Source organism: Pteropus vampyrus, unplaced genomic scaffold (genome assembly GCF_000151845.1).
Source record: "Pteropus vampyrus isolate Shadow unplaced genomic scaffold, Pvam_2.0 Scaffold42, whole genome shotgun sequence".
NCBI classification, from domain to species: domain Eukaryota; kingdom Metazoa; phylum Chordata; class Mammalia; order Chiroptera; family Pteropodidae; genus Pteropus; species Pteropus vampyrus.
In genome coordinates, this window is record NW_011888823.1 from 532,670 (window position 1) to 544,992 (window position 12,323).

Consider the following 12,323-nt stretch of genomic DNA (forward strand, 5'->3'; position numbering starts at 1 on the left):
CCCCTGGAAGGTGCACAGTAGAAAGCAGTTTAGACTTGAGGGTCAAAAGAGCTGACTGGGTGGGTATCTGAAAATTACGCAACAAAGCATTTAACCCTTTAGGGCTCAGACCTCTGTCTGTGAAATCCACTACTGCCGGGACTTATCCGAGGTCCAGTCGGACTTACTCAGTGACAGCTTTGTGCATGCCAAGCCCAGCCCTGATTTGTAAAAGATTCACTTAATCTTTAAGCTGGCCGTGTGTGGTATTAAGAGAATTTATAAAGGAAAGCCCTTATTCAATCATTTCCACACTTGTCCTGTTTTAAGAATTAAAATAAATATAGAAAATGTGGGAGTTGAGAAAATTGCATGTTTGTATCCAGTCACTCAAATGAAGAAAACGACTTTTCTGTCGTTTGAAGGGTCTTAAATCAATGTCCTAGTGCTACTTCTGAGCTATGTGGAAAATTCTGATTTTCAATATTTACTTCTAAATTTTTTAAAAATCTTTTTTTCGTCCTGAATTAAATTTTAGCCTTCTCTTATTTTATCCTGCTTTATAGTGAGTGCAGTCATGTACTGGATTTGTAGGGACCATTTGGCTCACTGAAGGCCCAGGCTCTTCAAGCTGCAAGATGACATTTCTCTGCAAGAAATCTGCTTATCTTGCTTTTAAAGGGCTGATTTTACATTGCCATCTGCATTCATTTATTCACAAAATTCACTGAGCTCCCATGTGCCAGGCATGGGAAGAAAAAAGCATGAGCACACGGACGAGTTTCCTGCATTCTTAGAGCTTAGCAGCCACTGAAGGACACTGGCAATAATCAGATCTCCATACAAAGGTTTGTTTACACAGTGTAAATAAATGCTGCAGTGAAGAAACACAAGAAGGAAAGAGTACCTATAAGAAAGGGCCGAGACTGCAAGGTGAGTGAAGGTTCTCTTGAGGAACTGACCTTTGAAACCAAAGGGTGAGTATAGATTCTTGAGAGCAAGGACAGGCAGCTAAGGCAGGCCACAGGCTGCGCAAAGGCCAGAGACCCAGGGGAAATACCTATTGGGGAAAAGTTTCCTCAACTGTCCATTTAGAGTCTTATCAGTTATCTGGGGCAGGTATGCAAACATCCTTTTGGGAACTCCACCTACATTTGCAAATGAATCTTCCCACTCGAAACCAACTCATCGTCAAAAATATTCATTAACCTCTCATTTCAAATGCTCTGATGGGTTTTTTCCCCCCATCGCACATCAATAAGTGATTTCTTATCGTGAATTTTTAGGCTTCTCTTTCTTTTTCTTGCTCTGTAGTGAGTTGTGTGTTGGATGGGAAGGGGAAATCTCTTCCATTTGGCTCATTCAAGGTCCAGGCTCTCCAAAGAGCAAGAAGACAACTCTCTGCAAGAAATCTGCTTATCATGCTTTTAAAGGGTATGAGAGTCCTTTTCCAGACCACCTTGCCAGGGGTAATGCTTAGAACAGTTTGAAAAGCACTAGTGGAAAAGGTACTCTTCTTCAGCTTCCTGAATTAGGAACACAGAGTAGAAGCTTGAGCGGAGAGCAACAGAAAGCCAGTGCATCTACCTGCGGGTCTAAACAGCAGGTGCACAGAAAACACCCTGCCACATTTCAGGGAAGGGGAGCGACTGGTTATCCCCTTGCTTCGCCCCCTTTTTAAGGCAAGGCAAAAAGAAAATGGGGGAAGGGTGTCTCAAACTCATCTAAAAATTACTGGATGTCACGTGAGACAGAGAAGGAAAAATAAAAGGAGAAAAAAATATCGCAGAGGAAGATTTCTCTAGAGTGCAACACACAACCCCTCTCACCCTCTCAAATTCTGTAATTCCACGCCCACAATATTCCATTTCACATAGAAGCCAGGTTCTTCATAATTCCTCCGTTACTAGATCTAGAAACCGACACATAAATGTCATCTTCCTGTCTCCAAAGCTTCCAGGAAGAAAAAAAATGTGGTTTCCTTTACCCATTCCCAATCCCCCCCTCCCCTGAAAAAGAGAGTTGGAATTATTAATACAGTCCTTCTGTTCTCGCACGCCACACTTTTTACCTCCCCCAGGAAAAGGGCAGCTTCTGTGGGTGCCCAGGGCATCTAGCTGCTGGAGAGAGCCCTCCAGCCCAGGAGCAGCCATCCGCCCAGGCAGACAAATGAGGCACGTTAGCATTTGCAGCCTGTCTGGTCCCTTGCTCCTGGAGTCCTTGCGCACTGCCGCAGTGGGTTGTATAACTACACTCGTATAACCACACTCGAACGCCTAGAGGGGAGCCTGGTGAACATCCCTCCTGACATCTGTTAAAAGTCACTGGAGACAGCTAATACAAGACCCACCAGGCAGGGGGGCCCCCCAAGGCTCTGAGGGAGGGGGGAAGGCAAACCGCAGTTAGGAGCTCAGCACTGGCGGTACAGAGGGGGGCGGGGCGAGGTTTGTAAACCTCCCCAGGAGCAATGATTAAACCTGAAGTTCTGTCCTTAGAGCTGGCGAAGTAGGAAGGTGAAGAGCACACTGAACCCCGCTACACCCCATTCGTGCGGATCAGGAAAGGGGGATGGAGCAGAAACTCCACGAATGCTGGAGGAGTTCTCAGATTTTCTCCCCGGGGAAGCCTCCCGTGAAAATGCCAAGGACATCACCGCTCCTCTTTTCAATTACGTAACTCTTACACATTTGGACGGCTATACAAGAATATAAATTTAACTACTTATGAGGGTAGAAATAGACTGCATTTAAAGCTCGGGGTGCATGTGAAATCCGAATAGCCCTGGTTGCCACCTGGCAGCGTTAGAGGGTGGCATCCCGGTGACCGCACTCCTCAGCCCCCGTGCCCCCCTCCACACACACAGCTCTGGGAGCCGGGTTGCTGCTGGGGCTGGAGCCCCCTCCGCTCTGCAGGTGCGGCGCACTCCGGTCCCCGCGTCGCGGAGTCGCCTGGACCAGCTAGTCCGCAGGGCTGCCCCTCCCCCCTCCTTCCCGCACAAGCACCTGGCCCGCGGTTACCTGCGGGGCCTGGGCTCTCCGCAGCCCATTGGCCGGCCCCTCAGCGCCCTTGCGGCTGGTGGCAGAGTGATGTCCAACCCCGGGCACCAGCGCCGCGCCCTCCACTGGGCCCGCGCCGTTCTCGCGGGGGCCTTCATCCGGCGCCGGGAAGAGCCCGCAGCGGCGCTGGAAGCGGGCGACAAGCTGGGAGTCCTGCAGGCTCCACAGCAGCTCGGCCATGGTGAGCCCGGGCTGCCGCCACCGCCGCGCCTGTGCCCTCGGCTCGCACTGTCCCCTCCGCCCTTGCGCTCGCTGGCCCTGCACTCAGGGCGCAGGGCGGGAACGGCCCGGGGCGTCTGCCAACAGGTGCGCCTCTCGGGTCCTAGCGCCCGCCTGCCGCACGCGGAAGCCCAGGTATCCGCCTCCGCCCCGCTCCCGGCGCGTCCGCCGCGCGTCCCTCCCCGCGGGTTCGGGCGGGCTCGGGCGCTCCCTGACGTCCACCAGCTCAGAGCTGGGCGGAGGAGCACAGGTGCCTAAGCCGCGCCTCTCGGCGCACCACCGCGTCTCCACTGCCTCCAGGCTGGAGCACACGTGCCACCTAATGGGGGCGGCGGAGCACGCGTGGACCCGCGGGAGTGCGTCCTGCGGTGCGCGGGCGGACCCCTTAGTGACCTTCCTTTCACTCTTGAGCCCAGGGTGGGATCGGATTTCCGCTCGGGCTTCCCGCGCCCAGCCCTCCACTCTTGGCCTGTGAGTGACAACTTCTGGGGAGCAGAGTCAGCCACCTGAGGAAAATCCCCGAGTTCCTTCCAAACTCTGCGTGATGCAACGTCTCCACCAAGGCCCGAACTTCCTTGACCTTGCTCAAGAGCCTTGGCGTTTCAAGATGGGCCTCTAGTCACCCTCTGCGTCCCCGCCCCTGCCCGTGTGATTTGGCAACGCGGGAACACTTATGGACGCGTGGGAGGGAAACGCGATTCCTTCTCGGTCTTCTGCGTTGAGAAAGAGGACGCCCGCCCCACCTCCTACTCCCGCGCCTTCCCGCTCTGCCTCTGTTTACACGATGGCACGCGAAGACCGAGCGAGATCTTTCGGGGCCTTTAGACCTGAAGAGAACAAGATGCTGCAGGACCGGTGGAGGATTGGACATCTCACCGCACCTGCGCCTGCCTTCGCGCAAAGGAAGATTCTCCCAGGAGGGTTTTCCCGCCTCCCTCCTGAATCTCCTTCCTCACACAGGCCTCCGAGCTTTCTCACAGGGACCGAGAGGCAAGTCAAATCGGGCCCAGCCGGTCAGCCAGCGACAAAAGTACAATTCAACCCTTCTGTCTTCTGCTCGCAGCGAGGGCTGCGTTTCCTGGTACCCCGTCCGAAGCCTACTAAGCATTTGGTTACACGAATGACCGTCAACAGACACCCGACACTACCTTGTTGATCCAATTGTGCTGTTAGTCTAGGAAGTCTCTGGGATGTAGCTTTCCAGGATGATTTGGTCTCTCTCATGCCTCAGTTTCGGCTCTCCTTCCCAGAACTTTCTGAAGATTAAGATCAAGGTGTCTGAGACAGCAATGAAACTCTATTTACACGTAACTTTCTCCACTTAACCTTGGGAAGAAACCCAGAGCTGCTGTTATAATCCAGCTGCATCACACACAGATAGATGTCTGGAAGGAGAAGGTGCCTCTCCCCAATGCTGCTGTCATTTACAGCCACTGAGACAAACCCCTGTGCTTTAGTTTTAAGAGCTGGAGTTGTAGTAGGTCAGGACCTGTTCTTTTTCTGTGTCAAAGAAACATGTTCTCCCATGAAGACACCTGAATGATGCATCTCCCACAATTGATACTTCAGTTTTCCTTTCTCCCAATTAAGAAAGAAGCAAAACAAAACATAGTCCATGAAACGTAAGGCCAGATAATTGTATATTCAGACAGTATATTTTATCTCCTTGGAGGAGCAGGCACTGACTTTGGCTTCCAGCTGCCTCAGTCTCTTCCTGAGATAAAACAAGAATACTCGCTTCTAAGACTGCTGTGTGTGGCAGTGCTTGGCTCATGGCACCATCACTCCAATCTCTTCCTCTGTTGTCACATGGTGTTTTCCTTCTGTGCTGAGTTCTCAGTGTCCAAACCTCCCTCTTCTTATAAGGTCACCAGTCTTTGGATTAGGATCGACTGTAACACAGTATGATTTCATCTTAACATCTGCAAAAACTTTATTTGCAAATAAGATCGCAGTCAGCAAATAAGGTTCTGGGCGGACATGAATTTGGGGGGGAACACTGTTCGACCCAGCACAGGTACTCACTCTGTGCCACATATGTGCTCAGTACTTTCATACCATGACTAATAGAATCGCCTTTTCTCTCAGCAGCCCTATGAGGTACAGAGCCCCTTAATCGTGGAACTCATATTTTAGTAAGGGAGACTGCTAAAATATCGAAAATCAAATAAATGTGTACTTTTACGGATTGATAAGTGCTCTGGAGAGAGGGGAACATGTCGGGTGGGGTAGGGGGAAGACGTTTTTAGGTAGCATGGTTATGTCTGAGGAGAGGATATCTGTGCAGAGACTTGAAAGAAAAGAAGGAGCCTACCTTATTGAAATCAGGAGAAAGAGAGAAGAAATCGCAGTTGTGAAGACCTTGAGGCAGGCCCAAGGTCAGAGTGTTGGAGGAGCCACCAGGAGGCCAACATGATGGAGACACTTGAGGACAGACGTTGACTTGGGAAAGGTAGGCAGAGGCTAGGTCAATTAGGGCCACATAGGCCATCGTAGGAAGTAATATCTCACTTTACGGATGAGAAAACTAAGGCTCAGAGATAGAAACTTGCCCCAAGCTATGCTACTGATAACTGGCATAAGGAGGATTTAACCCAGGTCTGTCTGACTCCAACGCTTGTTCTCTTTATTACGAAAATACATTCTATTTCCAGAATTTATCTTTACTCTTAACTTTGGTATTGAAAACTATTCCCAGTGTATAGTAAGTGCTCGATAATTCCTGAGTCCATGAATGTTGTTCTAGACTGAGTAAAATCTCACATTTTTCAATGCTCGTAGAGCTAGCAACTCATTTTCAAACTGTTTCATGTAAATTCTACAACAAGCCTGAGAAGTTAAGTGGTCTTGTTTTCATTTTTATAAAGGAGAAAAACTGTGGCCTGAGATTTGAGGTGATTCCTCCCAGTTACAAAATGTATTGGATACTTTTGCCGGGTCTGCCATTTCACACTGCTCTTATGGGAGAATTTCCTTCCCCCTCCACCCACTGACTACCCATGGGATGAAAAAGAAATGGAAGAGGATATTGGCAGCCATATTTGAGCTGCCCCCTCCCCGCTCCACGCCAAGGCTAATTGGCCCTGGACTGGACACTTGATCAACTTTGGACTCATCAAATGTTTTCTCTTTAGGAATTTGGATTCAAAAACCCCAGTCAGTATCTGTTAAACTAAAAAGAAGAAAATTAAAAGACCGAAGACCACACTGTGATGCAGACAACTCTGTCATACGTTAGCAAGGGAGAGATAAAACGGACATACAGGGAAGTCAGGCAAAGCGAATGAACGACCCCTGGGAGACTGCCTGGTTCCGGTCACGTGAGCGTCTCCCTGCCCCGGGTTCCCAAGCTACCTCAGCATGCGTGGTCCCCAGTCCCCATTTCTGTTACTTGTGGCCTGAAGAGGCTTAGCTCAGAAAGCCAGGAACTAACAGAAAGAACATGGACACTGAGGATCTAGAATTTATACCTGAGCAGCTTCCTACCTTTATGTCAGGGGCTGGATCATCAAATCCCCACCCACCTCTGGCTGTTGGCAGCTTCTTGTTGTCATGGAAACCACCACTTCCAACCCACCCCAGTTCCTTGGGGTGTTAGAAAAGGCTGCAGAGTCCAGCTTTCCAAAGAGATTCCAGAACTCAGTGAAACTGTTCACAATATTTCATCCCACGATTAATCGAATTGCTTCTTGAGATTTGCCAGAAATCTAGTCATTTTATGTGGGTAATTTATCCTGCAATCTACGCAAACTTTGAGCACACAACCCTTTCAGGATTTACAAAGTGCTGCATGCGAATCATGTGAATTTGGTGACTGGAAGGTTTTTTTTTTTTTTTTTAATTGCTAATTTATATCTTTGTATGTATGTTATACAAAGTAGCTGAGGATTCATAGCCTTAACAGATTAGCGACATAACATTTGTTGATAAATCGATCAGAGACCTAGGGTCCATGGACTATCCAGCCCACTGAAATTTTGAAATGTAACGCATAGAACTCAACTTGTGTGTTCAGGTACAACCCCATTCTTCTCTCTAATGAAAAAAACATTTTTTCTATCTGGACATTTTCAATAAATCATGAAACATAATAATGAAATTCTATTCTTGAGGGAAGGAAAAAAACTTTTCACGCTGAGAACAATTTCAGCTTAAAACCTTGCTTCAAATAAAACAGTTGCAGGTGATATTCCGGCAAACAGGGGGATGGAAAGAGGGAAAGCAATAAGAAGAAAGACTAGGAGTCTTGGATTTCCCCTGCAGCAAAGGTTCAAGGAATGGTCCAGTTTGCATGGCTCACAACCATGAATATTGGTTAAGAGTTTGCTTTCAGCCAGGCCTTCTTGGTTTGAATCCAGTTGAATCAAATTATATGAGACCAAATAGTTTTGTCCAATGAATTTTAATGGACTTCGACCACTTTATAAGGGACATTTCAGAGTTCAGTAAGTTGTACATAACTAAAGAGCTTGGGGGGAGGGAGAGATCTCTTATGCCAACCAACTTTTTTTAAAATCAGCCCTTCTCTTTGTTTGGCTTGTGCTTTGATAAAATGTTAAAACATCTAATAAAGAAAAGGGAAAAATTTCTTCCATCGAGTTTGCACTGGGGTTGGTCAAACTCCAGCCTAAGACAAAGAAAATGTATCAGCTCACAAGTGGTCTATTAGGGTTGGTCACTTTTATTCCTAAAGAATGTTCCTTATTAATATCACTCACTGTAGAGTCCTTCCCAATGATGTTTTCTGCACACTTTTATGTTTCAATTTAGAAATTCCATTAACATAATACTTTCCAAGACTATATCCATTCCATAGAGCTGGGTAGGGCTGTACCCAGCTCTATGTTAGTTATCAAAATTTTAAAACCTCATCTACCTCTGAATAAGCTTCGAAATCTGAGTAAAGCATTTTTAGTTATGCTTTATGCATATGTTCAAATTCATAAATAATCTACAAGCTAAAAGTTGGTTGGAGAATTTCACAGACATTCATCTCCAACATTCATTGTCTATTAAGCAAAGAACTCCCAGAATAATATAGAGCAATAGATATAGCATCTTGCCATTTATGTTTAAGATATTAAAATACAGACATGGTTTCATAGTGTAGCGGTTAGCACGTCTGCTTTACACGCAGAAGGTCCTGGGTTTGTGCCCCAGTGGAGCCATAGTCCATGGTCTACGGCCATGCCACCCTGGACAAGCCCGATGTCTGATCTCAAAAGCTAAGCAGGGTTGGGCCTGGTTAGTACTTGGATGGGAGACCACCTCGGAAGACTAGGTGCTGTAGGCATTAAGAAAAAAAAAAGATATTAAAATACGTGTGTGTGTGTGTGTGTGTGTGTGCGCGCGCGCGCGCGCGCGCCTGTGCCTAAGAATAGCAAAAGACCTGGGGGGAAAATACCCATTTGCTAATCGTAGATACCACAAGGCTAGGTGCTAATAGGAACTTTCAGTTTTCACTCTAGGTATTTGAGTTTTGTTTGAATTTTTCACAGACATGTATTACTTTTGTAATTAAAAAAAATTATACAGGTGGTTAATGTAAAACAATATAGAATGCCTGGGGGACAAAAAGAGACTAACTGCCAGAGCCCACCCATGTGGTTACTTAAGGATTTACTGTTCTTTTAAAATTCATCTAACGGGTCAGGCTTGGTTAGGGGAAGGCAGGTTTTTCAGATGTTTATATAAAAGAGATCACTGTGAATAATTATACCAAGACAGGCTATGAGCCACCAGGTGTTACATGTCTTTATTATAATACCCCTGTCAAACTCACCTGCTAGACAAAAAACAAAACAAAACAAAACAAAACACTTTTTTTAACATGTGGTCTAGGGGCTTTTGAATTTCCAGTTCGGTGACCTCATAAGTCATCCTGTTGTGGTGAGAAGCGCCATGGGCAGTGAGGGGTGCAGCGTGGTGGGCACTGGGTGAGCGCTGCACCCATCAGGTCTCAGTGTTCCTCATTGTTGTTGACAGGTTAATAAAGGACTGACCAGCTGAAGCATCTGTGACACTGAATACTGTCTACGATGGGCAAATGAGCAGTCTGTAACTGGCCCGAGCGCACAGGACTGCAGAGCCAACTCTATACAAAAGCCCTGACCACCACCCCTGCCAACATCAGAGCTCGCCTTTGGCAACACGCCTCAGCTTCTGCTGAGCTGTCAGCACACCTGCAGCCCTGTGGGGCCCTGGGCACAGTCTGCAGACAGAAGTTGGAGCTGTCGACACACCAGAACCAGCACCTATAGCAGAAGCTCCAGAGTCGCCCACACCATAATCTTAAACATCAAATTAATTGCCGACCTCTAAAAAGCAGGTGATTTTATGTAAATGATCAATTTCTAGACTTTCTTTATAAAAACAGAAACTCTGGTATCACTGAGCCATGTGGCAACACATTCCGGAGCTGGGTATCTGCTGCTCTCTATAGACTGAGCATCAATCTGGGTTTTTCCTCCCCCACTGCATTATTTTACATCCTTCCTCCATTGCTCATTTCATTGCCAGCTTGGCCCCTGAAGCATTTCAGTTTCCATTCACTACATTCAAAACAAGGAAGGCCATTGCCGTTCAGTAGCAACGCTGTCCTCTGGCGTCCCATCTCCCAGTGTTAGATACTAAAAGAAATCAGTCTCTCACCTTATGGAATCTAGAATGCAGGGGAGGAGACAAGACAGATGTCTGTATCATTATTACACCTAGTCAGAAGTTCAGCCCCCAAATCTGCCTTAGCATAGTGACTCTCAATAATGATCCTGTATTTGAATTTCCTCTAATACATTTTTAAATGGTTAAATTTCAGCCATCTTGATATTTGCAACAGTTCTCTCAAAGGTATATTCACACACTGGCAATTTTAATAAGAATAGGTTTTCTTGCTTAAATAACAAATACTTATCCACCCATAAGAATATTAAAAGAATGCTAATTTAGAATTTTGGTCTTGGTGCTATCTTATTGCTCATAGCCTTCCTTCTTCGTTGCTAATCATTACCTTTCCTGTCACCAACAATGCTGGAGGCAGAATGACCGGGTAGTGTGGGTTTCAGAGCCAGGCACACCCAGGTTCAAATCCAGGTCTCTTAGTCCTTGAGCAATTCCTTTCTCAATTCTCCTGAGCAAGTTTAACTGTCTGTGAAACTGAAATAATATCATTCCATTCTCTACTTTTCTTTAGGGTCATTTCATAGAGTTAATGAGATGCTTGTTTCTTCCTTAAACTGTAATTGAATTTTCTCCAGATCTCGCAATTTTTTTCATTTTTGCATCGTTGTTGACATAGCCTTACCTATATCATTTGGCTAATTCACTCTGTGAAGTGGATGAGAAGCTTTGTTTGAATACTATAAACCCAGCTTAATGCTAACATGGTGGTCGGTGTTCAGTGAGCAGATTTTCTTGATGAGCAGCCGAAGTGGTAACAGGAGACATATGAGAAAATCAAACACACTTTGCCTTCCGAGCTGCCTATGTTACCTTTAAGTTCTACAGTCTTAAATATTACAGCTTTCACAATGTTTTTTTATGTCAATATGATGCCTAATTAAAATATTCAGTTAATAAATACTTGTGGAGCCTTATAAACCCACATTCTCGTCATGAACTGAGTTTATTAACCATGGTAAACACCATTTGTAAATATGAAGTCATTGGTATCTTTGGGTTTGCTGAACACTGGGAAGAGTGCTGGAGAGTTCTTTTCAGAATTTTGCAGATTACTTTTAAACAAGTGAGCTTTTAATTCATAAGAACCGGGAACTTGTTCCCTTGTTTTAGTGAATGCAAAATCTTCTCCCAAACCTGGCTTATATTTTCAACTTCTTTTCCTGTGCTTGGTTAACATTCACTTTGGGGGGTAGTATCGGGGAATAGCATAGCTGAATCTGGGCCAGTGTCACGGACCTGGGAATAGTAAACATCACCCATGTCTCATGGACTACCAGGAAAAAGTGGCTTTGCCAGCAAAATGGACTGCCTAGACACTTCAGAGTGGAGTCCCCACATCACCTGCTAGTGCCATCACAGCTAAAATTGAGGGCTTTCACTGTGCAAGAGAAAGGAGGACAATTTGGTTGTTGTTATTCAACTCAACAGAATTTTATCCTATAAGTTTTTCTTTTCTCTGATTTTTTTTAAACGATACTTTTAAGCTCTTCCTTCATCACAGGGGCTGAAGGCCTAAAAACTACATTTCCCAAACTCATTCTTAGTGGCCCAGTTCTGGTTTAGATTCCTCCCTGGCAGGGTGCCGGTGTGATATTTGAAAATGAGAGCAAAGCAGAAGCCATTTTGCTCCTGCAGCACTGGCAGCCTATCGTTGATGCTTCCGCAGGTGACAGACATGAGGCTTGGCCCGCAGCTTCTGGGCAGCTGGCTATGAATCGCTAACTTCTGTAACTCACCACAGGATCCTGTCATTCCTTTGCTTCCTGATTACTTAAGCACTGCTGATGGATTTCCTAACCATGATCCCCCTTCCTTTCAAAGGGCAATGAATTTCTAATCTCTGTCTCTTTCTACTTCATATAACACCTAGAGTCAGTGTTCTCCAAGGAAACAGAACCAATAGCAGTATATTTATATTTATATGTAAATATACACATATACATACATATACATATATAAATACATATACATATGCATATACATCTCTCAGCGATGTTAAAATATATATACAAAGATATATGTATATAGGTGTGTGTGTATGTGCGTGCGTGTGTGTGTGTGTGTGTGTGTGTGTGTGTATCATGAGATTTGTTATAAGGAATTGGCTCATGTGATTGCGGAAGCTGGCACATGCTAAGATCCAAGGGTGAGTCAGCAAACTGGAGACCCAGACACTGGTGTGGCTCTAGTCTGAGTCCAATGGCCTAAGAGCTGGGAGAGCAGATATTGCAAGCTGCCACTTCACAAACATTATCTCTAACCATCACAGCAACGGAAAAGTTTGGAAAAGTTACTATTACCCTATTTGACCGAGGAGAAAACTGAGATTTGGAAAGGTTAAATTACTTGCTATAAAATATAACTTTAATCCATTATTAACTAGCCTTGTTG

At 45.8% G+C, this 12,323-nt stretch overlaps 1 protein-coding gene and 1 pseudogene across 1 annotated transcript in view; one reads left to right on the top strand and one right to left on the bottom strand.

Annotated features, from left to right (window-relative positions):
* SGPP2 (sphingosine-1-phosphate phosphatase 2) overlaps positions 1-3,265 on the bottom strand; it is a 103,988-nt gene extending 100,723 nt beyond the window's left edge. The window contains exon 1 of the mRNA XM_023529717.1: positions 2,997-3,265. Within this exon, the coding sequence (XP_023385485.1) occupies positions 2,997-3,215 (219 nt within the window). The 5' untranslated portion in view covers positions 3,216-3,265. The remainder of the gene's footprint in view (positions 1-2,996) is intronic.
* A 5,166-nt stretch (positions 3,266-8,431) lies between these two features.
* Positions 8,432-8,547, top strand: LOC111738749 (annotated as a pseudogene).
* Positions 8,548-12,323: the final 3,776 nt, after the last annotated feature.